Raw genomic sequence first — 27,389 nt, 5'->3', positions numbered from 1 at the left:
GGGTTGTGACACACGGGGAGATTAGTCGCCAAAATGCCATCCCACCGGCCAGAATGTAAATCGCCAGTCGGATGGCATACGCGGCGGTGCGATTTGTTAAAGTCGCCTAAGTTTCCTCTGAAGGCAACTTTGGCAAATTTGGATAAGGGTTTCCTGTAATTTGGATAAGGGTTTTCCGAATAAAGGATCTCTTACCTGTATACTGACAATGTATTTTGCACGTAATAAACTCATGTATCTGTTTAATAAAGTCAGTATGGTAGCTCACACCAAGTAGTTTGTATATTCCTTTTGGTGCTTGCTCTGGGAGCTCCCTAAAACATTCAGGAAGGATAAATGCCCCTTGACAAAATTGACCATAGTGTGTGTGTTGTGTTAATGTAATAGGGACCTTAGGTGGCAAGCTCCATTATGACAGGGACTAATGTAAATAATCTATGATAAATATAAAATGCTATGGAATGTCACCAGTATAGTAATGAACTACAACAGAAATAATACTTTATATAAATAAATGTAGCCAGTAACGATTTTCAGTATATAACCTAATGTACATATAGTATATTTGACTCAGCGGAACCTAACTGATAATAAACTTATTAGCCTGTTCTTTATATGCTTTGATTTTGATGGCAGTTTTGGGTTGTTAGCTTGAACTGGCACAAATGAATGAGGGCAATATGATGGCCTTCAGGTGAATTGCAGGGAATATATGATGCAAATGAGAAGTTAAAGCAGCTGTTGGAGCCGATGTGCTGAAGGTTTGTGAGCAGTGTGCGAGTTTCGCTGGGCTCCCATTCGCTCTACACAAAGTCAGCCCCCGGCTGCTGTCACAGCTCCAGCCCACCCCTCCCTCATCCCAGCTCCTCTCACAGGCGGCACAGACTCAAGCTCAGAAATAACAAAAGCCCGGCAAGAAGGCGGCTCAGCTCCCTGCTCAGAAGGATCGCGGAAGGGAAGGAGGGGAAGCGAAAGGAGAAGGAAAGTGGGACAACACACACCGCTCTATTTGGAAGGAGAAATCATCGTGCGATTTGAGAGTGCGCCGGGCTCTATTGTGTCTGTGCATCTGTGTGTGAGGAGAGCCGCCTTCTCTTGCTAAGGACTCCCAGCTGAAGGCACTGGCAAGTCAGCCATGAAAGCTGCGCTAGACCTTAAACCGACATTAATCATCAAAACAGAGAAAGAGTATGACGCCTATTCGTGCTCTGGTGAGTGGGTGCGGGACGGGGGCCGAGGGGCTGTACTGAGGGTGCGCTGCTACTTTCCTCACACAATGTGCTGCTTTGGTACAGATGGCTTGGCTCTTGTACCTGAGAAGCACACATACACACATATATGGCTCAGTACTAGCCACACGCAATAGGGTGTGCAAAACAACTACACATATCTAGTATAATTAAATCTGAAACAACTGGACTTGCTAGGTAATCATTGAAACGTTTCACTACTCATTTGAGCAGCTTCTTCAGTTCAACTGTGAGGTATGGGTGAATGAAAATCTTCATAGACAAAACAACTACACAGTACTGTACATTGAGAGTCTAGTTATGTACATAAAGGGCACCCACAGTAACCTTGCACCCAACAACAGAGAGGGCAGACAGTGTGAAACTGTGACAGGCAAAGTACAGAGGGGCCTGCATGGAAGCACTTTGTAAACTAAACCACATAAACACACAGTACTATACAGAGAGAACACTAACTGCACAAATTACTGAGAATACATATGGATAACATTATAGCAAACCCATGTGGAAGATTTATACAGCTGTACTACTTAGAATGAAACCCACCTGGAGCAGTACAACAGGAGGGCCCGTACATTGCAATAAAAACCGAACACACAAGGATGATGAGAGTTTGCAGACACCTATAGGGAAGCCATAGGAAAGTTCAGATACATGCGGAGTATGAATGGGTCATGGTAGCATTGCATTGGACAGGCACTGCACCTATGTTATTTATAGTGTACATATTATTATTAACATTTAAGCCAACATATTCTGCAGCGCTGTACATAGGGCTCATATACAGCTGAACTAGAAAACTCAAGGTTAGACTGTAATGGATTTTGAGTGACAAGTCACAGTGGAATGCGGTACACACATACATCTGGTGACATTGTAAAGCTTGTAGCAGGTTACATGCTGTATACTAAGAACCTGATTCCTATGTACAGTCACATGAAGCAGTGGTAGATTCATTAGATGCAGGATAGAAGAAAGGGTTTGGGCAGTTAGAGAGACTTGCATAAACCTGCCACCATTTGTACTATTAGAATATAGTGAATGTGCCTATGTTTGTTTTGTATCTTTATATGTCAGCTGTATAGCTATTCTGTTATTTTTGAGACCCGGCCCATAAGATTGCTTCACAGGCAGAACGTTTTGTAAAGAGAAACGCTGTTTTTTTGTGGTCTTAATATTAAAAGAAAATAGGTTTTCTGATTTTTTTTTTTTTTTTTTCATTATTCATATTTATGCAGCTGCAGCTTGAGCATCTGGGCTGCTGCGGTTTGAGAAGCAAAGGGTGTGAGTTAGAACTGAGAAACAGAAAAAAAACCTTGTGACCTGCATGTTTCTGCCTTCCCTCTACAAACCATTAACTGTGACCCGCTTATTCAATCAGCAGTTTTATGAGCCAGTTGTCTGTGTGTAGGGAGACATTGCATGGAAGGCTAGTTTGCCATTTAAAGAGTTAGTCTATTGCTGCCAGCTGGAGCCGAGAAATAAATGGAATATTTCCCCACTGGCACTTAATTCAAAAGTTGCTATCCCAAACATCTTTGCTGCAACCACTCAGTTGCATCAGCACAAAAGCCCTTGCACAACTGTAGAATTCAGCAATTAACAGTGAGCAAGACATTGATTAGCCTGTCTCACTCAAGGGGCTGATGATAATTTGGCTCTGAAAGTACTTTGATCTGATGCACTGAACTGTGCCAGCAGCAAAGCATCATCCCATTGAATCCTTTATCACCCTTTTTATAGCCTTGATACTACTAAGAATTTTGTTTACTTTATAATGGACATAGCTGTGTATTCTCAGCAGCCACATCTGGTGACTCGGCTTGCTGGAATATCTGGTTGTAAATATGTTAACCACTTCAGCGACCAAGAGTACAGCACAGCAGGCTCTCATTTCATGTGTTTTTTTTTTTTTTGGGGTGGGGGGTGATTTGTATCCTGTAACGGTTCTGTGCGCGAAGCAGATTTTAAATATGATCTGTGACCATCTGCAGGAAAGTTGTTGAACAGCCATCATTCATGGCCATTCTTTTGTTGTCACAATTTCTTATACAGTTCCCTGAGCTTTGCAGAGGCAGCAGCTAATATAAAATATAAAATAGTAAAAAATAGTAGAATAATAGAATATCAAACTTGAAACAAAGATAAGGTTATGTATGTTTTTAAGATCATAAACAGGTTAACATTCGTTTTAATGAGGGCATAAGTAAAGAGTCCCCTAAATCAAATATGTTTGTTTTGTAAACGTTCTTCATGGAAAATGTAAACCAAAGTGATCAATTATAAAATAGCATTCCTCTTTTGCAGCTGAACAGGTTAAAACTTTGTTCATTGTAATGTTCCTGAGAAGCAGGCCTTCCCCTTGTCATCTCTGTTCTCCAATGATGTGGATTATGTGGATACTTTTTAGACTCCTCCCCTGACCAAGACATGATTTTATGTTATGATGTCTGCAGCACCTCTTTAGCATCTGAAAGAGGGGATTTGTTTGTTTGTTTTGCATAATGAGGCCCTTGAAAAGCACAAATCTAAATAATACAGTAAAGACCACTGGCCTTCCAGGCAGGGACTGCAAATTGTGGTGATAAAGAGATTAGCTGTACAGATTAGTATCTGTGATCTTCTAGAATCTCTTATCTAAGTAAATAGCTTTACTCTTGGCATTAACTTTTCACAAACAACACAGTAGATTTTAGTAGGCCATGGTAGGCACATGTATAGTTTTCCCAGTAATGTTTGCAGTGAGACTATGCAATTGTAATTATAGCACCACTAGACCACAACACAATTTAAATGCACAGTATATATACTTGAACTGTTGGATTTATAATCTGATTTTGGTGCCTGGGGCACAGTTCGATAAATGCCTCCCTAAGGTCAAAAGGAGGTGAACACATGGACTGGACACAAGCTTCACAGTTATAACCAAGTCATATAGCCAGTCATTCCTTATGTCTGACAAAGAACACAGCCTGCAACTCAAAGGCTTTTCTATTTTGATATCTATATGCTATTTTAGATCATGCTGCTCAAACCATTCCTTGATCAGCATAATTGTTTTGACAAAACATCTGCTTTTAGGTATAATATAGGTAGGAAGAAAGCTTCTAAAAGACACTTGTCTAGCTCCCTGCTTGGTATTAGAGTAAGAGTTCTTGTTCTATAACTTAATTTGCCTTTCAGATATCTGCTGTGTAGCACTTTATGGTGAAGACACACAGACCTACTTAGTAGCTACTTGTCACGGCTACTAAATGCCAGAAAATACCCTGCCATAGACAATACTGAAATTTATTCTGCTAAAACACATGTAGAGACAATTATCAGTAAATAATCAGCATTGTGTATTTTAGTAGCTGTGGCAAGTAACTGCTACTAGTAGCCCCATGTGTCTACACCCTTAAACAACTATTAAGTAACTCTGTGTTGACCCCCAATGCATTATTAAAGCGCCAAGTTGTCTACAACTTATAACTGTAATTTCTTTATGATGTCATTACATTTGGGTGTTAACCTTGCTAGAAGAAACAGTAGTATACTAAGAGAACTGCCCTCCAAACCAGGCTGGTCAAGTGAAAGAAAAATAGCCTGTTATTTAGCAGGGATTCTATCATAATTGAAAATAATATAGTTTTCTAAGGCCCTAGCATTTTTAAAAAATATTTGTTCCATGTCTAAAATTCATCTAATCTGTTAAACTAATATTATTATTATTATTGTGACTGAAGAATGCTTCATCCTTCTGTATAGCTTCATGGTATCAATATTTCAACCAAAGAGATACTTTTCTAAATAGATATTCGGAATTTCTTGCTCTCACCCATCATATTTTATTCACTATTCAAAGGCAAATGGTGATTGCTGCCTGTTATATATATCTATATGCTTATACTTCTATTGTTTATTGCAAAACTGTGATCTAAAACATCAGTTTATTTATTACATTTTTTTGTCACTGTGCACTTGGAGTAACTTTTTGCCATATTATTCTCTTGTGTATATGCTTACACACAGATGTGATGAGAAGGAAAGTTAAAATCTCTGTGGGGTTACAAATGTTAGTCTCTCCCCAGTCATTACATAGTGAATAATATACACCCTGTTGTAAAATATAGGAATATTATAAGTCACAGATGAGTTTTATAACCATATAAAAGCACAGAGCCAAAGGCCGAGTGCTTTTAGACAGGTCATGGAATTTTGAGGTTACTTCTAATATCCTCATATTTTACAACAGGGGGTACATTATTTGTTATAATGCACAAGTTCCAGTGAGTCATGGGGCAGAAATTACATCGCTAAGCTCCATTTATAAGAATATAATAACATCCTGTAAATTATAATCGCTTACCTGACCCCTGCTTCTGCTATCTGAAAACTGTTTCAGGGATTTTTTTTTTTTTTTTTAATGTAAGCATGTTGATTACATTTTTTTTTTTTTCCGTGTTACTGGTCCTTTAATAATGTGTATATGTGTTGTTGTGTTAGGGCCATGGTAGACGGGGAGATTAGTCGCCCGCGACAAATCTCCCTTGTTGCGGGCGACTAATCTCCCTGATATGTTATCCCACCGGCTTGAATGTAAAGCGTCAGTGGGATGGCATATGCGGCAACGCGATTTCCCAAAATCGCGAAAGTTTCCTCTCAAAGCAATAATGGCCACAAATGCCATCCCACCGGCGATTTACATTCAAGCCGGTGGGATGGCATATCGGGGAGATTAGTCGCCGACAACAAGGGAGATTTGTCGCGGGCGACTAATCTCCCTGTCTACCATGGCCCTTCATAGTAACATGAAGCTCTTTGCTTCTTGTCTCCGTAATGTTTCTTCACATATTTACATGTATGTGTGTAGTTCTTTTTATGTAGCCTTGGATGAATTTATTAAAGGAAAAGTAACACTAAAATTTTTTAAGTAAAAAATCTATTCTACCCTGCACACCATTTATTATTTTGAATGTTTTATTAGAAAATACCTGCTAAAACTTGGCTTCCAGTCATTTGAATTAGGGCGATACGGTGATGCAGGGCAAGAATCCACTATGCAACGATCGATTGATCGATCCTAGGACGACTCCTTCCTATACAGAAGGAAGGCTAGTCATATAGTGGATTCTTGCCCTGCATCTCTGTATTGCCTTATTTCAAATGACCGGATGCCAAGTTTTAGCAGGTATTTTCTAATAAAGCATTCAAAATAATAAATTACATGAACAATGGGGCAATTATTGGGGCAGGGTAGAATAGATTTTTTACTTAAAAATTTTTAGTGTTACTTTTCCTTTTAATCTCTTTGAGACAAAATTAGAATCAACAGGCCCAGCAACAACAGAATTAACTGGATTAAACAGGTATAAACAGCTTCAGATCCTCCTTTGTTGTAAGCAGATTTTAGGGTGCATTGATTTTACATTTAACTATGCAAGTTCAACATACTCTTCACTTTCATGAAACAAATTATAAAAGCAAAAGTTAATATTTTAAGGTAAAATAATTAGTTGTTTCTAAGGTTTTTTTTTACGTGTCATTATTTACTCTGTCAGTCTTAAACTGGCCATACACCAGCTGCTGATATAAACAGCAGATTTATATAAGCTGGTGATTTGATCCCTCCAAACCAAGTGAATGGCTTATTTGCGTGTGTACTGGGGCATGCCAATTGCATATCAGGCAAGCCCTGTAGCATAGGAATGCGTTGGCCTGCTAAGTGGCTTTTCTTACAGTCATCTTTGGCACAGAGACTGAAGGTTCTGCTGGACCCAGTTTTTCAAAGAAAGTTGATTATGGTCAAATGAGGTAAAGATGTGCTTGCTTAGGTGATCTTGTCAAGCAAGATCTCTTGGTACAGGTATGGGATCCGTTATCCTCAAACCTTATCCAGAAAATTCTGAATTGTGAGAAGGCCATCTCCCGTAGATTTCATTTTAATCAAATAACTCAAATATTACAAAATTATTACCTTATTCTTGATCCTAACTAAGAAACCTGTTGGGTTTACGTAATGTTCAAATGATTTTTAGTAGATTTAAAGTATGGAGATCTAAATTACTGAAAGATTCCAAGCATTCCCAATAACAGGTCCAATACCTCTATATGGCCAGCTTTATTGTGATTAGTTCATTCAAGAGCAGTTGTTAAATTTCTGAAGTGCATGGGGTACCACTAAAAGTACAGGTAGAGGTGGGTGTCGGTTAGGTACATAGGGTTCATAGCCAGCGCAGGGCCATGGCATGGGTGAAAGAGGGACCAAATTAGAGGTGCAGAATAGGTATGTGCCCAGCGCCTGGTTTTTGCTTGGTTTTGGCCCCCTCTCTCATTTCATCCATCACCATACCTAATTCCTTGGGTTTTACAGGTTCTCCGGCACATTTGCAGTAAGCATTCAGCGACATCAGTATGAGCATGCATACATTCACAGTGAGCATTCAGTGGCTTCAGAAAAGCCTATATGTCACAGAGTGCGTCAGTTCCCCCCCGCTGCGGTCAGAGCAAGGTTGATGTCTCTGGGTGTTACAACTTGTTGGGTCATGCAAATTTGCTTGATATTTTTGCAAAAGAGGCTTTCTGCATGCCCTTGGTGACTTAACTTTAAGTTTCTTTATGGCATCACTTTTGCATTTTAGTGTGTGTAGTAGTGAAGCAGGTTGTGGAGAAAGTTGTTTAAAACTGAGTAGTGGTTGCCAGTGATCGGCACAAGTGTTCGCCCATCAAGTAACAGTTACATAGTGCAGTTCAAGACTATGCACTTATTTCTGATATAAAACATGCTCTTAATAAGGAAATATATCATTACCAAACTTATTTCCCGATTTATCTTTCTATTTTAGTGCCACTTTGGGCTCATTTTAAACAGACCATTATATGATCCCATCAGGCTACAACTGGTGTGTCTAGTCAGAAAACACTGTGCAGCTGGTCCTGTTTGGCTAACAAGTTGAAAAACAACAAATTTTTATGTTTTCCAGGGGACAGGGACAGAATGTCATTAATTCCAAAAAAAATGTGGAACTGGAGTTCTGTACTATATTCAGTTTGCTCATATGCATCACTGGCAATATTAAAAAGAATGTGATCAGGTAGATCATACATTTTAAAAATACTACGTATGATTTTCTTAAGTTCTTATACAATATGATTTTACATAAGTCTCTGCCTGCAGCTGTGTATTTTATGATATTTTATCTGACCAAGAAAAAGGCAAAATGCACAATAACATTCTTCTGTGTAGGACTGGTGCCACTCCATGGGCCCCTCCTGCTCCTTGGTTCAGTAGAGTGATACCAAAAGTAACTTGTAACTTTATTGTGAGTAAAATATAGGATTGTACTTTTCCACTTAATTTGTATAAGAATAAAATTGAATTTGGTACTGATGAGGCAATTGATCGTGTAACAAATGCATTTGACAGTTCAAGCTCAATGTTATACTTTAACCACAAAGCTGTCTCTAGCTTCTATGCCTCTGAACTGTTTCCATATACTGACTGCATTTTCAAACAAGAAAGTGCTCCCTTGACACACACCTCTTACAGAAAGCATTAGTAGGTGCAGAGCTGTGTGTCATTTTGAGAGTTGAGGAGCATGAGACAGAGCTATGTGTTGGTAGCTGAGAACACACAAACACCTTTGCAGCTGTATGGCTTATGCCTAACGGTTTTCAGATCATTGTTACTGCTGTTTGTTACTGAATTTTTGTTGGCCATATAAAGGCACACTACAAACCCTTCTGAATCATGCGTAGTATGGTGGAATGGTAGTGCTAGGTGTACCGGTGTTGTTCATCTTTGTACAGATTATTAGCAGACAGTTTGGAGTTTTTTGTTGATGTTTTGCCTGAATTTGGGGGAGAGGGGGCACCATCCACTGTAATAAATTGATATTTTTTCCCCCTGTAAGTGGTAGGGAATAACAGGCCATGGGGTTAAAATCTATCCAAAGAGAAGTTTAATAGAACTGCAGCTGTCCTTTATGGTTATAAGAAATATTTGTAAAATACTGGAGGCCCCATTACATCTTTCATACATCAACACTAGATTGCTTGCTGCTCTTGTTTATAGTGAGCTGTTGCTTCCCTAGCTGTAGGTACTGGCTCTTTGCACCCAGACCCTTAGTAATACTGGATTTTTCAAGGTGCATCAGCCACAACATGGAATATGCCACACCTCAGTTGGAACTTGAAAAGCCTGTGGTTATGAGTCCTAAAAGAAAGCAGTTGAAAAATAGATTCAAAGCTGAACCATAAGCCACTTCAGAGACTTAGCTCTCTCCAGCTCAATGTTAATGTTAAGCAAAAAAAAATGTTTTATCTCTAAATAAACTGTCAGCTGACATAACATGGTTATCTTTGGCTTTTGTAGAACTGTAATTCCCAGAATGTCACCCTGCTCCAATCTCCAGCTGTAACTGTGGTGCTAAGGACTCCATTTCTTGCTTATACACTAGGGCCCAGATTGAAGATGTTAGTGACTTGAAATTTCTGACATTTGATGCCATGCAGTGCGTTTCTCCATCAAGATGTACCATGGACAGTAAATCATGTGTAATTTTCTTTATTAGCTTGCTTAATGCAGCAGAAGGCTTCCCAGGCACAAAGATCTCCATGCTTTATCTGCATTGGGTCCTATGCCATTCAAAGATTTCTACATTTTTTAAACATAGACAAATGCAGAATATATTGCTTCTGTTTAGTCATAGCTTCTCTGCATTTCAGGAGTATTTCCAAAGTAAAAGGTGGATGCCAGTGATAACATGTCAGGGGTGCTTATAGTAGCATAGCGGTTGGGGGATGACTATAATAGTACATGTAAGGCCACCTTGAGACTTCAGGTCATAGAATAGGTATCTCCGCCTGCCTTCTCACTGCATGTGGATGAAGACTTCTGTGTGTCTTCTGTATTTTGGGATCACAGCCCCCCAAAAACTGCCAAAATGGCTAGGAAAATCTTGAAAACTCAGGGTCATGTTTCTTTAACAACATTTTTTTTTTTTTTTACTATAGTAAACTAATAGCATTTACTGTATATACTGGTATGATAGAGAATACCAGTAGTTCAGACATCATTGTAAGCTGGCCATACACACTTAACAGTTCTTTCTGTCCTTTAAATTGCTGCCCATTACTTTACTTTATTTTTGGGGGTCCCAAACATATATTTTTATTTATTGCACTTTGGTTGGAGCATACCATATTTGATTATCCATAACGAAATTTTAATTGTCACTTATACAAATGTGGCTGTAGGTAGGTGTTACTTAGTCTTGGGTTGCTACAGCAATTCCCATTATGCTTTAACCCTAGTTATATGTTGGTAAATGCTGTGAGCAAGTGTAAACATTATTTATTGTAGGCTTAAGAGTACAGGGTAGGGATGTGCAGGGCAAAAAAAAAACTCAGCCCACACCTGACCTTAACCCACAAAACCTAAACCTGTAACTGACCCTATCCCACAAAATGTTGCCGTCGTAAGACCCGCACCCATTTTAAAATGGAATATTTGGGAGTAGAGACAGTATAGTTCCCAGTCTGACCTGTATGTGGTCACTCCAAATTTCAGTCTGAGCCTGCCAAAGTCAACCCCACACATCACTAGTAGACATCGCAGTACAGGGGGATTTTTGAGAACAATTGGATGTGTTGTCTTGTAAGTTATGCATGATTGCAATACTGGCAGTAAATCCTGTTGACTAAAGTTAACCGTGATTTGACACAGTATATTGTTGCTTCTCCATGTGTATGGGGCTCATTTGTATCTGTGTGTTAACCCATAGTAACCGATCAGTGATTATAAGCAGTGATTGCTTACCATGGGTTAATGTCCAGGTAAAAAAATTTCCCAGTGTTGATCGTGAGAAAAATGAGACATATAACCTGCTGCGATGTGATGGTCCAGAGGCTATTTTCAGATAAAGTTGCTAGCTATCTCTGCAAAACATTGTTGTCCACATTCCGTTTGTGTCTTGTTATACATATACTTGGTCTCTTTGACCTTAAGTATATTATTTTATAGTCACTGCACAGAAGTAATGTTGTATAGATATGTAACATTGGTTGATAGTATTTCCTTCAATTAAGTTGCATCACACCAGTGTTCCTCTGTGGAAGAGAAAGAAATTAATTAGATGCCTTGCTTTCCTCTCTTAAAACCAGTGTTTATATGGATCAGCCACTAAAATTTCTAGGTGCTGTCCAAAGTTCCTTATACAAGACCCTGGAAGTTGAGGCAGCCATACTGCCAAAAACTATGTAGCCCTAGCTAATTGCAGATAGAGGGATCCTTTGGGATCAGACAGTTTTCTTGCTATATGAAAAATAGGTCCTGGGCATGTAATCAGACCCAATTGTTGTTCAATAAATCATTTATCTTCCTCTCCATCTTATAACACTTCTGGCTGAATTGGTATATGTGTATTGACATAATTATTGTTTGTGTCAAGATCCATATTGCTTTCTCTTAGAAAGGTAACTCTGCAGGCTTCATAATGGCAAATGAATAACACTAAAATATATGTCAATTCTTTGTTCAAATTTATATATATATATATATATATATATATATATATATATATATATATATATATATATATATATATATATATTATTATATATATTATTATATAGACCCAGTTATTCAAAAATTGGTTATCTTGTCCATTTTTCAAAAACATGGCTTTGTTTACATTACAGATGAAAAGCTACCTGTCTTGCACAATGAATTTCAAAATACCTGTAAGAAAATGCTGCATCAAAGAAAAAAAGCTTGTATAATAGCTGATAGCTTTCCATCCCAGGCTCTGTTTACATTGCATTCTGTGGAAATCCTACTAATAACTCTCAGGTTGCTTTGCTTAGAATTTTCCCACATTTGAGGAACATATTGAGAGTGACTGGATGTTATGATAGGATCCTTTGCTGTAGTGGAAATATCTTTAGGTGGCGTGAAGGGGGTTCTGCTTATGACAGAAATTCCTCCCATAAGAAAGTTACAACACACTCTCTGGCTTGTGAGAAGATGTTCTTATAAGAGAAACAATTCCCATAGGGAGCAGCACTGTAGGGCTGTGAGAACAAATTCCTTTAAGGGGGACTGCTCTTACAACAGAAATGACTTCCATATGAAAGGGGCACCATTGTGGGTGTGTGAAATTGTTCTTTGAATTTGATTCCTTGTTGGCGCAACATGTCCTTAAAAAAAAAAAAAAAAAAAAAAAAAGCCTTTAACCCATTTAGTACCAGAAACCTCATGGCGCCGCATAGGGATAGCATAAAGTGCTTGGTTTTTGAATGTGGCTCCCATATTTATGTAGAGGGCATGTGCATGCGTTGGTGGAGAGAGATGGGGAATGAATGCATGATGACTGTGGCCCTGGGAGGAGGTTAATCAGGCAGTGTGGGAATATTTGGAAACTGCAGTCAGTTTGGCTGTGCAATGGGGAGCAGTGATTTAGCTCCCATGCACGCTGTTACGATTAACTAGACTCATCCATTCTGGTGGTCTCACATTACACTGTGGTGACTCAGTCAGAAGGGGTGGGGAAAAATCGGCCATTAACCCTGCCACATCTGAGAAGACTAAAATTCTGTGCTGGTTTTATGTGTAGCTGGAGAATTTATTGTACCCCTTAAAGCGACTTTGGAATGACCCAAGAAATATATATATATATATATATATATATATATATATTAGTGACTACTTACACAAACAGCTTATTCCAGTTCAGGTTACACAAAATCACTTTACAAAATGTTGAGATTAGAAGGGTTTAAGGGTCCTAACACATTTGCAGATAACTTTGTTTGAACCTTAAAATATTTATTATTTGGAAAATTTGTGTCTATGTATATGGGGTAAACATGCTCGTATATACAACATACTCAAACATACGTGTGTGGTATGGTGTAAACATGGGTTTAGTGAATGGAAATACTCTGTAACGAGGGCAACTTTTATTTGGCCAGGCGTACTCCCTTTTTCTTAAATTAAGTGCTTACAGTTATCACTGGTATCTGCTTGAATGTCAGTTCTTCTTTTTTGTACTAGTGAAAATCCCCCTCCCACTTTCTGTACCATTGCACCCCTTGTTGGTGTTGTCAGTTGGGATCACATATCTAGAATACAACTTTCTTGGAGTTGTGATGACTGTAGTTTAAATGTAGCATATACTGTGTGCATCTGTAATTATTTGTGAAAAATACTCCAGGACTTAACACCTACATAAAAATTATTACTTTGGCTGAGGCTCTGTGAAGAATCATTTGTCTGTTTTAGAGTGTTTACAGGGTAACCCTTTTGAAATAAAAAATAACAAAAGTGGTATAAAGGTGATACCTTTATTGGCTAACTAAGATAACCATAGCAAGCTTTCAGAACATTTTAGTTCCTTTTTCAAGCTGATTACCTTCTGTTTTAGAGTGAAGCATGTGTGGCAGTTGGCATTAGGCTGTAGATCTGGCTTACATTAGTGCAGCATTTTTAAGGTGGCTGCCCTGTAGCATTCTCAAACCTAGTTGTTAAAATAATTGTCCCCAAAAGCATTCCCTTTTTACAGGTGAACTGGAGTTTTTGACTAATTCCCCAACAACAAGGTAATTTAGTCAGGATAGAATGGTGTTGATCAAAACCAAGTAACCATTCTGGTTTTTACTAAGATGTCTGATCCAGTGTCCCAGTGTCCTTTCACATAGGTTATTTGAGTAGTAAACTGGTACATCTGGCCTCGTTTCGCAACTATACACAATTAAGTTTACAAAGCATACATTTTAATTTTTGCAAATTTTTATTTTATTACGACTTAACACATTTGTCTTTTTAAAACAGTGTGATAAGTCATTTTGCCTCATTCTCTACAGCTTTGCCTCTAAATGACTTCAATATAATGTTCATATTGATATAACGTGTGTCTTCCAACTATCCACAAATGTTCTGTTTTTTTGCACATTTAAGAATTCATGCCCTTAAAAGACCCTTTGCTATAGGGTTTTACATATTTACAAAAAGTCTAAACCACTTGGGGTGGCACATATTTCCAGTTTTAATATACTCATCGAAGCAGTTTATACCCACGGTGAGTCACTTCTTATTTTGCAAAAGCTGCTATATTATGTTACATGAAATGTAAACTATTCTAAAATTTAAGCTCCCAGAGGCAATTGTTGCCAGTGAAAGTGCACATTCTGTTTCCAGTTCACAATGCCAAGATCGATAACTGCAAGCCTAAAGCTCCCTTATATTTTGTTTCTCTTTGGGTTGGGGTGACCTAACTGAGTTGAAGGAAAGGATCTGTAATTGCATCGGATTGATACTCTCTTAAAGGATACTCGTGCCCTAGAATAGTTATTCAGTTTAATAAGTGCAGGAACAGTGTTTTCATAGTGGTGTTTAATTCTCAGCATTTGTGCTGTTGCCTAAGCATGTATGGCTGCCATAAAGAGTGTTTTCTAACAAATGCATTGTCAGGGTTGTTCAGTAACTACCTGAACTTTAATAAGAACCAGTTTTAGATCTGTCTTCCCAGTAAGACCTTCTTTAGGGTTTGACAAACTCAACAATAGAGACTTTAATCATGTGAATTGTTAAAGTTCACTTTCTGCTGTTTACAAAAACCCAGTGTTTACGTTGTTTGTATTGCTTTGTTAAATAAGTTAATACGGTTTTTATTACCTTTCCCACAATTGTCACTTCCCATGCTAAGCAAGTAATGAGTATGAAGGCTTCACACAGGCAGTTAGTCAATTTCCCATAATAAACATTGTTTTGCAACAGAGAAGGTGTGTTCTTCTTATAGTGGACAAGTAAGCATTGTGAGAGATGTGATTTTTGTACCCCAAGACGGTGTTATTTATTACTGTGATAGAAGAGTTATGCTTCTTTTATTATAACAGTTGCCTTTCCAATGGATCACTGCTGTGACCAGTGCAGATGGATAAGCAGCTTTTTATTGGGGCTCTGGACTTTGTTCACTATTAATAAATAGAAAAACTGCTTTGTTGTTGAATGGCAAATAAAAAAGTAAGGACAATAGTTCTTCTAATCACAGCTGGGGGTGGGTTTGGAAGTATTGTCTGTTATCACCTCAGGCAGCGTATTGTTTGTAGGACCTTTGGCTTGGAAATGTAGGTGACAGAACATCTTAGCATAGAGATACTCATTGCTTGCCTTAAGGCTAATGCAGGTAAATGCAGGGCATATCGGCTATAAAATGCAAACTTTTAGTTTCTTCGACAATCTACCGTGTCTGCATTTAGGCCTATTCAGTGGTTCTGGGTACAGGCAAACAAGAAAGCTAGTGTTCGCGTTGGGGCTGATTCACAGCCTGCACTTTTTCCCAGGCCGAAATCATACCCCGTAGCCTAATTGTTGAAAGACTGGAGATTCTGCATGGATGCTGTAGGATCCGTGCTTTTAGTTGGTGCTGTTACTGGAAAACTTAGTGTTGATGTTAGTTACAAAAAAATACTTTTTACACTATGTGGTCTATTATCCAGAATGCTTTTGACCTGGGGAGTCTGTGTAAATTGGATCACCATACATTTAAGGGCTAAACTTAATAGAATACATTTATCTGACCCACAAAATTTTGTCATTCCAAAGCACAAGATGTTGTGGGATGCCACACAGTTTTATTCCTACTGCTGTAATGTAAGTGCGATCATATACATTTGCATGGTGTTTTGTTTATTTATATCAGACACTCAATGTATTTCATTAAGAAGTATTTGTTGACATGTCTCATTGGATGGCAAATATTCCATGAAGTCCCATTATATTTTGACCCATGCAACAAAATGTAGGATGCAGTCTGTCAATCTGATACCATCCTACAAAATCTCCTGTGTAGTTTAGCTCTTAATCTACTGAAAACATTTCAAAAGTGGGAGGGTAAGAAGGCTATAGGATTGTTTTACCACAAACACTGATTTTCGCTGCTTTATTACAGGAACTAGGTACATACCTGTACTATATTGCATATATATTTCATTTGTTACATTAATCTTGTCTTGGTCCAGAGCTTATTCCATTGCTGGAAAGCAACAGTTACTCAAAGGGAAATAAAAGCTCTGCTTTCAGCGTTCTCCTTATTTAATTGTAGTATTTTTATTTTTTCAGTACACTATGCTAGGGTTTCGACTTTATTGCTCAGCTATCCAATATTCTATAGTTTTTTGCTTCATTATTCTGTACGATCTTTGTAAAACTCATGAAAGTGGGTTATACACAGGCAGGTTTAAGCAGCTGATTGAGTTGGGTGCTTCTCTCCTGTGTATGTAGTTTCCTCTCAAGGCTTTGATGATTTCGGCAAATTGCCACGCTGTGTATGCCATCGCACCGGCAATTTACATTCTAGCCGGTGGGATGGCATTTCGGGGAGATTTGTCGCACCGCGACTAATCTCCCCGTCTCTCACAGCCCTTAAATTTGCTAAAATACTTGAGTGAAAAAAGTGATATTGGTATGTACCCATAGTCAGTAGGAATATAATAAAAAGCTGTAAATGCTTGTGCAGTTATGTATGGAGCCCACTAATATGGCAGTAACACAGGTAACACCCTTTTTTTCTCTGCTCGCAAGATCTGCCTCTACATTGCACGCAGGGAACCCAAGGTCATGCAGGAAACAACACCGGTTTGATATTTTAACAAGAAAATTCTTTACTGAAGAAATAGGCAAAAGAGTAACTTGTTAGACTTAGACTGAGTGACTGCCCCCAGCTGACAGAATCCACCTCTTTGTGCCTTGTTAAGTTAAGCCCATTGGGTGGCTTGGGGAAATGAAGAATAAGAAATGTGGTGTCGTTTTTTTACTAGAGATGCTAACAACATCCTGTCAAAAATGCATCATTATCACTTTGAGCCGCGCACTGCGTAATGTTGGAAAACTTAATTTAAGAAACTGTATTGTGCAAAACCTTTTGGGTTGTGATATGGAGAAAAAGTAGTTTGTGTTTCATAGCATAAGGAGCCAAAACTGTCGGGCAGTAACTTTATAGAGATTAATACTTAGTACACTTCTGAGACCTGCAGCGTATTTGGCTCTCTCCTCTGATATTCGGTAAAAGAGAACAAGTCGTAAACATTTGTCTGGAAGCCATGAATGCAGTAGCTCACCCTGCAAGCTCTTCACTCAAATGAACTTTGAACTTTAGGGTAGGTTTTTTATTTGGCACTCCATAGCATAGTATTTCTGGACGTTATGTTCCAGATTTGGCACGGAAATTGCTAAGAGTATTTGGCAAACACATATTCCTAGAGGTATATCTGGATTTGTCATATTCTTTATAGGAACTGACTTGCGGATTTGGCACACAACTCCAGGCCTTGCATGACACAGCATTGTATTCTTAGAAGAAGCTATGCAATGTTTCATTTTATTCATAGAAGGCATTCTGTGCAGTGGTTTCAGATGCCTTGAATCCGTTCTGAGCAATGGACTGAATGCTATATCTAACAATTCAGTACTTCCATACACATTTGTGTTGCATGTCAAACCTGGAGCACCAGTCTCGTCAAGAACTTGGACAGTCCTTATAATGCTTGGAATTTAAAAACCCTACCGTAAAACTCCTAAAAGTAGCATCTGGATAGTTTTAGAGAGTAGTGTGAATTTTATTATGTTGCCCAGATGCCGGTGATCTCTTGTTTTCTTGCAGTGCAAGATTGATGGATGTGAGACATAGGGCAGGGTGTCACACAAGAGGTGATAAGAGACACAGTGTGTGTACTGTATAAACTGACCTTTATCTGTCAGCCAGAAGTCCTGGGGACACAGGTCAGGGGACACATGTCAAGAAAAGATGTGGAGAGATCACTTTTCTGTCCTTAACAAATAGGTCCTTTTGTTAAAACAGTTCCCATGTACAGCAGCATGGCCAGAGATATAATGTGCAGCATTAGTAACAATGAGTGTATTAAGTATTGGACAGAATTCCAATTTAAAATGACACTTCTAGGACTTTGGTCCTGTTTTATTCTTGACACAAATGGAGTATTTATGTAAAGATGATGATTTTTAATGTAGGAAAAACACAACCAATCCTTCCTACCAAACTTTCCCAATATGCCCTTCTGATTATGATACATTTAGGCCCTACATTTTAGAGCTACATTTTTATCCTTTTTATATAATTGCCGTAACCAATGTGTTTCATCTGGCGATGTCAAACTTGCAACATTACAAGACCGTGGTATTCTATATTATCTATATATTATACTGGAGAACTAGATTAAATAACTAAGCTTATGCTTTTTAGCCCTCTTCTAAACTCCTAAATATCTGTTTGCTTTTAGATATGGAATGTGCAGATGTTCCCCTGCTGACTCCCAGTAGTAAAGAGATGATGTCTCAAGCTCTTCGTGCCACTTTTAGTGGTTTTACCAAGGAACAACAACGTTTAGGGATACCCATTGGTAAGATATGCTAATTTAATTCACAGGATTTCAATGGAGTCTATAGAGATGGCCTTTCCGTAATTCAGAACTTTCTGGATAATGGGTAGTTTTAGTTACAAAATATCCTAAGAAAATTTAATTGGTCTTTTCTGAATGATTTGCTACCCTACTCTGCCTTTTTCCAGCACTTAAATGGGCATCACTGATCCCAGCAGCTAAACAAATGTTGCTTTTCAAGGCTCCAATTTTGTTATTGCTACTTTTTATTACTTAACTTTCTTTTGGGGTTCCTAATTATTCATATTCCAGTCTTTCATTCCAGCCACTACCTGGTTGCTAGAGTAATTTGGACTCTAGCAACCAGATAGCTGCTGACATTTCAAACTGGAGAGCTACTAAACAAAAAGCTGTGTCACTAAAAAAAAAAACCAAAACACTAAAAAATGAAGACTAATTGCAAATTGTCTGATTTAATGTCACTCTCTACATCAGGGATCCCCAACTTTTTTAACTTGTGACACACAAGCATAAAAAATATTCTTTGGGGGTGCCAAATAAGAACTGTGATTGACTATTTGTAGCCCCTTGTTGACTGCTGGTCTACAGGAGGCTCTGCTTTGAGTAGAACTCTGTCTCTGTGCTTCCTAAACTTGCCTCAAGCAGAAATCAAAGGGGGTGAACTAAATCTTTAATAAATGTCTGAAATTTTAATTTATATGTGAAGTGCATATTTTAGCCATAGTGCAGCGTTTATCCCCATAATTCAAGTGTAATTGCGGCTGTGCTGGGAACCCAATTGTTTGTGGCAGCAAACTGGATGCAAAGCATGATTAACATTTTAGAGTCAGGATTGTGTCACTTCTGGTAATTGTCATTAAAATTACATTTGCTTGTGATCCCTTGGGTACAAGTTTGTTGCTTCTGTTGATGCAACCAACTGCGGGAACTAGAATTACCACCATGTTCAGAATAGCAGTAGCTGCAAGGTTCCCTCATGACCATATGAACACTGGCACTTGATTCAGCCAAGTGGCCGAACAGATTCAGTGGTGTTTGGGGCAACCATATGAAAGTTCAAGGTTCGTGTTTGGATACAAGTACCTTTGGTGGGTTTAATGCGCACAACAATTTTAGCACAGCACAGCTATGAGCCTTTTTATGTTCTCTGTACCATGTTTCACAACTGTTGACGCATGTAGCATTATTTCTTTTCCAGGAAAGGTTTAATTTATCTGTGGGCAGACTGCAGCATTGACTGCATTCCTAAATTAAAAGAATTGTTGCCATTTGTTGCTCTATATTAATGGTAATTAATTAATTGATTCCCTTAAATATAAAATCGACATTCCCCACACTTTGGGAACATGTGCCATAAAGATTCCATTACTGTCTGAGATGCCTTAAATTGACTGTATTTATTTAACTCTTTTTAAAAAAAAAAATCACTGTGCACAGGTGCTTAAATTTTACAATTCTAATACTAATTTTCCATTTGTTCTGGTTAGATCCCCGAGAATGGACAGACACGCAAGTGAGGGAGTGGGTCTCGTGGGCAGTGAATGAATTTACTCTGAAAGGAGTGGACTTTCAGAAGTTCTGTATGAGCGGAGCAGCATTATGTGGCCTGGGGAAGGAATGTTTTCTAGAATTGGCGCCCGACTTTGTGGGAGATATCTTGTGGGAGCACTTGGAGATCTTACAGAAAGGTAATGTTTTAATTACTCTCTATGCACTGGTGCCCTTTAGGTGCTTCTATACATTCTTAAACTGGATTGTGTCACAAGGTTCCATGGAAACATCAAGGCTGAAACAATTATTTTTTGTTAGCGGCCTTTCATTACATGGGAACGTATGGTTTATTTTTTTTTTTTTTTGTGCCTATAAGCTAATTCCTTTCTTTTATATATTTTTGGCTGAGAACACTGTCTCATACATGTAGTTCTTTCCTTTATAAAATGCTCCTTCTGTTTACTCCATACTACATTAAAGGAACAGTATACCTTCTTGATCAACACAAGCTGAATGAATAGGGCTTGGGTTGAACATACTTTTCCCTATTGTTTAAAAAAAAAAAAAAAAATCTGTGGTTACTTTGAATAAATGGGGTAATGAATGCTTCTCCCTGTTTGGTAGTTGCGAGGTAGATAACTAAAGTACGCAGATAATTAGGAGCAATAACTTCTGTATAGAGACAGCTTGGTGGTGATTCCTGTATTGGCTGCTTGTGGCTAGTGACTTATTCCATGATCATAAAATATATTCTATACCAGCATTGTTACCTGCTCTGGTGTTCACTATGCCTTTTAATTGCAGTTTTCTGAGGGTGCTGAAACAATCTAAACTCCATATTTGATGGGCCTAGTGTATTTGTTTCAAAATTTTTATAACATCCTTATTAAAAATTCATCTTTGAAATCCAACAACATCCAATTCTAGTAATTCTGAACTACGATTCTATTGCAAGCTTAGGAAGTACAGCAGCTATGTTTAGAGTGTTGTTAATAATGTGCATTTAGATATGGTTCAAAATTCTTGAAATTTGTATTGTAGAACATTTTTTACAGTAGGTATGAATGAACAACACGTTATTGTATATATTTCAAATATATATATATATAGTGTGTGTGTGTGTTGTGTGTAATTCTTTTTTTCTCCGCATTACTACATTTATAAAATGGGAAAAAAACACCTGTACTATGATTAGAGCTGTGATCCTCCCACACTTGGTTACTTGGCAAGTGAGCGTGCTTCCCCACTACCATTTATAGGCCATTGCCAGAAGCTTAAACCGAGATAGAAACTAGCCAAAAATAAAACAGGAAACGCATACAAACTGCAGAAGGTTATTTTGAGGATTTGTAGATTTAGGTTAAGGCCTGTTTTGTGTCCGTCACATTGCTGTGAAGAATGAAAAAAATCCAACTGTAATTTTCTGATAGATACCACATCAGTGAACAGTTTTCACCTGCATTCATTTCTGTTGGGGAATATAGAAGCTTTTTATCGGGCTTACATAGTAAGTTAGGTTGAAAAAAGAGGTACGTCCATCATGTTCAACCATAAAATATAGCAGGCTTATATTTGAAACCCTCAGTTGGTGCAGTATTTACCTTCTCTGTAAGAGGCACTTTTGAACTTAGGGATATTTCCCAAATGTTTCAGTAAACACTTCAATATGCTGAGCTTTCTTTTTAGATGCTTTCTAAAATAGAGTCTTTGGAAACTCTCAATAACATTCACCTAGCCAAGGTATCCAGTGGGCACAGAGAGGCCCAATGATGCCCTCGGTCAACTAAAATTATATTGAAAGGTTTCTGTGTTTGTTGGTTAATGTTTATATAATTAACTTTATTTTTTCTTATTCAAACATATCAAGAAGATGATCATGGAGGGCTATATTTATATGAAGCTTTTATTATAAATGCACAGCTATATTTTGTTGTATCCTATGGTTTCATGCATATAATAGAATATGTACTAATGATTTTTCTTTGTTTTTTTTTGTTTTGTTCTGCCTTTCTGTCTGTACTGTCTTCATTTCAGAAGACTCAAAACAGTATCAAACTAGTGAAATAACCCCAGCATACCCAGAATCCAGATACACTTCAGACTACTTCATCAGTAAGTATAACTGTATTAAACTGTTTTAATATTTAACATGTTAAAGACACCCCCCCCCCCCCCCGACCACCAAGTGTATTTAATAGAGGAGAAGACACCTTAATTTCTTAGTAAACCTACAACTGTGTGTTTTTTTTTTTTAAAACAAAGTGTTCTTTATTATTGGGCTTCTACACAATACTATCTTAATAACGGGGTATAACGCTATGGTGCAGTGCCACAATCACTTACATTTCTTCTGCATCCTAGAATGAGGAGGCCTGCCTAGAAAGAGTCTCTGGGAGAAAAAAGGCACATTGCAATAAATAGGGCTTGTGAAAAACATACATTTTGCCTATTGTTTTAAACAAACATCATTTTTATTTTATGTCAAGCAAAACAGGGAGACTGAACCTGCTCCATGCTTTTTTACCTTGTCCTCTTTAGCTGGAGATACAACAAATACCATGCATTTCTCTTAATCAAAACAATAGGCAAAATGTAAGTTCAGCACAAGCCCTATTCATTTAACTCTGAATAAACAAGGGGGTGTAATGCCCTCTTTAATTCTGCAAATGAATCCAATGAATCAGTCTCCAATGATGACAAAAGGCATAGTCATATAATGACTGGACTCTTGAGAAGTCACCAATTGCAAAGATTGTAGTTGTAAATATTATAACCGTTAATTGGTGTGAAGTTTGAAGCATTGTTATCTTTAAAAGCTGGAAAGGTAAACACAGATTACCTAGCAGATAATAAATAAGCTCTGCAAAATACAATAAGAGTCTACAGAGCTTATTTTATATTTTTCTTATATTTTATTTGCTGTGTAATGTGTTCCATTTAGACCTATATTTCCACTTGAATGCCTGCCCCCCTGGCTACACAGCAGCTTAAGTTGGCCATACACTGGAAGATTTGCATGTTATGCAAGGTTGCCAAGTGAGCGGATCTTCTCTTATCTTTTCTCCCTGTGTATGGGCAACTCTGGTAGGCATATCAAGTGATAAGATAAGCTGCTGAATCCATCTAAAGCTGGCCATAAACGTGGCGATCTTGGTCGCACGGAACATCGTCAGATCCGCCACACACCATTCAGGGCTGAATTGGCAGGTAAGGAGGTAGAAACAATAGGATTTCTACCTCCTTCTGCTGATTCAGCGCTGAAGGGAGATTTTGGTTAAATTTTGGTTAAATTTTTAAACTGGTCCGATCGACGAGTCGGCCAATATCAGCAGCTTCCTGCGATATTGGTCGACTCGCCGACATACCATACACGCACCGAATATCGTACGAAACGAGGTTTCGTACGATATTATCGGTGCGTGTATGGCCACCTTTAAGTACCCGATTCAGCAGCTAAAATCTGCCTGTGTATGGCCGCCTCTTATTTATATAAACTATAGTAGTGTTTTTGAAGACCAGTACCTTTTAAAACACTTTTTTATGTTACTGTTTCTTTAAATAAGAATTTTTGGATAAGAATGCAATTGGAACAAATATGTAGCACATACTTTTCAGTTGTATAAATAGCATTTTCTAGGCATGATCAGACTGTGAAATGGGTGTGGTGGACTTTTGGGCAATTGTTTTTCATGCAAAAAGGCACAAACATTACTAGTAAATGTCAATGCTTTAAGCCATATTTCAAGTGAAACATATTCATTTTCATTTGTTCTTAATTATAATAAAATGAATGTCTGCACCTTATCTTTATCTTATGTTTTCCTTCTATAAATAAGTTACTGCCCACAATGCAGGCTATAGTATAAAGAAAAACCGGTTTACCACAAACAATTTTGGCAAAAAATGCTCTAAATACATGTATACATCAATACATTTTAGGGCATTTTAGAACGCATGATACCTGTTCTACATGTCATTTAGCATTGCTAGCACGTGTTTTTCCTTAAGAATCTGCTTGTTCTTCAGGAACATGTAAATGTATAGTCTTATATTTTGTAAAATGGCATTATCAGTGCAAAATAATTTCATTCATTTCAAAATAATAACATTCAATGCAGCCTAATACAAAATCCAGTAGTATAGCTGTTTAATCCATTTCCGTTTGAGACGAAGCAGACCTAGGATACACACTTCCCCAGCTTACTGATGTAAACAAATAAATGTGAATGTCAGAGCAAAACCATTTCTTCCTGAGTTATTTGTAGATCAGAGGTCAGTGTTATGTTTTCTGACAGTGTGATTCAAACTGTATACATCAAGGTGTGCTTTACATGTGTTTCTCTGCAACAGGCTATGGAATTGAACATGCACAGTGTGTTCCGCCCTCTGAATTCTCTGAACCCAGCTTCATCACAGAGTCATACCAGACCCTGCATCCCATCAGCTCAGAAGAACTCTTGTCTTTGAAATATGAGAATGACTACCCTTTAGCATTGCTGCGTGACCCCCTGCAGCCTGAATCTCAGGGCGACTACTTCACCATTAAACAGGAGGTAGTGTCTCCAGACAACATGTGCCTGGGACGCATCAGTCGTGGTAAGAATACTGTTACTATGAAGCATTATGAGTCTTCACTAAGGATTGTCAAATTTACACTCTTTTAACCTCGGCTTTTCAGTGTTTGAAGGTTATAGCTTAACATCTACACACCTGGGTTGTAGGATGGGCAAATATTTTTAGTGACAAACCGATATATTTAGTTGTAATGGGCATTTCTAAGACATGGCTTTCGGATTTTCACTGCTCCGTGACCATCTCATTACTGCTAATAATTTCAAGAAGCATTCTGCTTATGGCCAGTTGGGGCACCTATCATTTCCCAATGGTATTCTCGCCATAATTTTATATTTCTTGACTGTCTGTATGAGAATGATTCCAATGGTTTTGTCATCCAGGACATTCATCGCTCCATGAGTGGGAAACACTCAAAAACTATTTTTTATTAAGCTACATATGCATCTGCAGTGACAAATGACAGCCAGTTTATGCATTTTAACACCTATCCTTGGATCTATTAATTGTTAGGGTACAAATTTCCAGAATAATGCCTTACTCTTATTTAGACTATATAAATGCAGAGAACAAATGGCTGTATTTAGTAGTAGGGATCATTTGTATAACCTCCATGCTTATAAAGTGACTTACAATATGCTGACTTAAAACAATCAATAATTCCCTTCTCTTAACTATGGGACTATAAAATAGGCTTCCTTGCTCAAGAGTTTAGTACATAAACCTACCCAGTGCAAATATTTTTCACTACAAGGAAGTCTGTCACCTTTGGAGCAGGAGTTAGTTGGTACAACAGTAGGCCAAAAGAGATAAAAGAATAAGCAATCATTCCTGGTACCCTATCCTCATAAGGTGCCTGTGGTGTAGCTTGGTTGTCTAACTTGACTAGACCTGACCAAACAGGTCTGCATGTATATTTGGATGCAAACAAGTCAACATATTGGTCAATCCACTGAACTGATGGTAGTACCGTCTTCTATATAAGATCATTGATCAAGTGGTGAATTGGTATACTGAACTAGTTTCAGTAATTAAGATGACCCGATAAGGACCCAAATTTGCCTACTCTGTGAAGCTAAACTAAACAGTTTAATCCAAGCTTAAACCGCCTTAGCCAAAAGCTAATGTACAGAATTCACTACAGTGCATTAATGCTTAAAGCAGTGCTGTCCAACTTCTTTGGTACTGAGGGCCAGAATTTTTCTGGCCTACATGGTGGAGGGACGCTAATGGAAGCTTGTTTTGACTATACCCCTTATTTAAACTGCACACACTTTAAACCACACCCATGTTATCACAAGAGCCTTTAAGACTATACCCACATTATTGGTGGTAGCGCAGAAAAACCCAAATGGTTGGTGCTCACTGTAAGGCTATCACCCTTTATTCATATGTGAAAGAATTCTATTATGTAATTTTAAGACACACCCTTAAATCCATATGCCTCCTCCTTTCCTGTGGATAGCACAGCAACCCCTAGCATATAATTACACACATTAGGGACTATATCATGACTATTTCCAAATGCGAACAAACCCCTGCCAGGTTCACCTGCAGAGTACGGCACACACAGGCACTACTCTGCCTGCCCTATGCTGCCTGTATGTGCCATACTCTGCCTGCCCTATGCTGCCTGTATGTGCCATACTTAGCCTGCTCTATGCTGCCTGTGTGTTCCATATATATATATAAAATAAAAAATTGAAAAAAAGTGTAACAGATGGCACTCCAACAAAGCAAATGTGTTTAGAACTTTTTTTGTTTATTGAGATCTCTGCACACAACGTTTTGGGGGATTCTTTCTCAGGTACTCTCTTGCCATACTCTGCCTGCCTTTCCCTGCCTGTGTGTGCCATACACATAGGCAGCTTAGGGCAGGCAGTACATACAGTGACACAATGCTGTCACTGCTCCTACAGTCTGTCTGAGGTGTGAACAGGCGATCAGTGTGGGGGCTTACAGTTGGAGCCAGTTGGACAGCACTGGCCTAAAGAATACTCTGCTAATGGCAGCTTATTTTCTGTCTAGGAAAACTTGGTGGGCAGGAATCATTTGAAAGTATTGAGAGCCACGACAGCTGTGACCGCCTCACTCAGTCCTGGAGCAGCCAGTCCTCATACAACAGCCTTCAACGTGTGCCATCTTATGACAGCTTTGATTCTGAGGACTACCCACCTGCATTGCCGAGCCATAAATCCAAAGGCACTTTTAAAGACTATGTAAGGGACAGAGCTGAGCTCAACAAAGACAAACCTGTCATTCCTGCTGCTGCTCTAGCTGGCTACACAGGTATGAAGTGGCTTTCTGCTGAGGCTATTTCTCCATACTAAATCTGAAAATCTTGTGCTCATGGGTGTGCATTAGATGTTTTCTCCTAGCATGCACAGGAATTATAGAGAACAACATGTGATTTACGGATCTATGTAAACAGAATTGTGTTGCTACTGTTGCAGCTTCAACAAACTTGTCACTAGTTGTTGCTTAACTACAGCTTTCATAAAACCAGTTCAAATGCAGATAAATAAAATCTGATGCCTAGCACATTATCCTTCTTCTCTTAAAGCAGAGTAAGATATATAATGTGCTGTTTTGTTGCACCCATTGCCTCCCACTCAGTAGAGTAATTGTGGTAGCTTTTGCAGTTTGTCAAATTGGGTCATGATCTCTCAGCCTGAT

General features: G+C 38.3%; 1 protein-coding gene across 2 annotated transcripts in view; it reads left to right on the top strand.

Annotated features, from left to right (window-relative positions):
• The first annotated feature begins 738 nt into the window (after positions 1 to 738).
• The window catches only part of ets1 (v-ets avian erythroblastosis virus E26 oncogene homolog 1), a 40,582-nt gene continuing 13,931 nt past the window's right edge, over positions 739 to 27,389 (top strand). The window contains exons 1-6 of one of the 2 annotated variants that reach the window (XM_012966189.3): positions 739 to 1,211; positions 18,531 to 18,650; positions 20,138 to 20,338; positions 22,179 to 22,253; positions 24,492 to 24,737; positions 26,742 to 27,002. In XM_012966189.3, coding sequence (XP_012821643.1) covers positions 1,136 to 1,211; positions 18,531 to 18,650; positions 20,138 to 20,338; positions 22,179 to 22,253; positions 24,492 to 24,737; positions 26,742 to 27,002 — 979 coding nt within the window. In that variant the 5' untranslated portion in view covers positions 739 to 1,135. 2 annotated transcript variants of the gene reach the window in all.

Source organism: Xenopus tropicalis, chromosome 7 (assembly GCF_000004195.4).
Source record: "Xenopus tropicalis strain Nigerian chromosome 7, UCB_Xtro_10.0, whole genome shotgun sequence".
NCBI lineage: Eukaryota > Metazoa > Chordata > Amphibia > Anura > Pipidae > Xenopus > Xenopus tropicalis.
The sequence above is the reverse complement of the archived record's forward strand: the minus strand, read 5'-3'. Positions and strand labels throughout refer to the sequence as shown.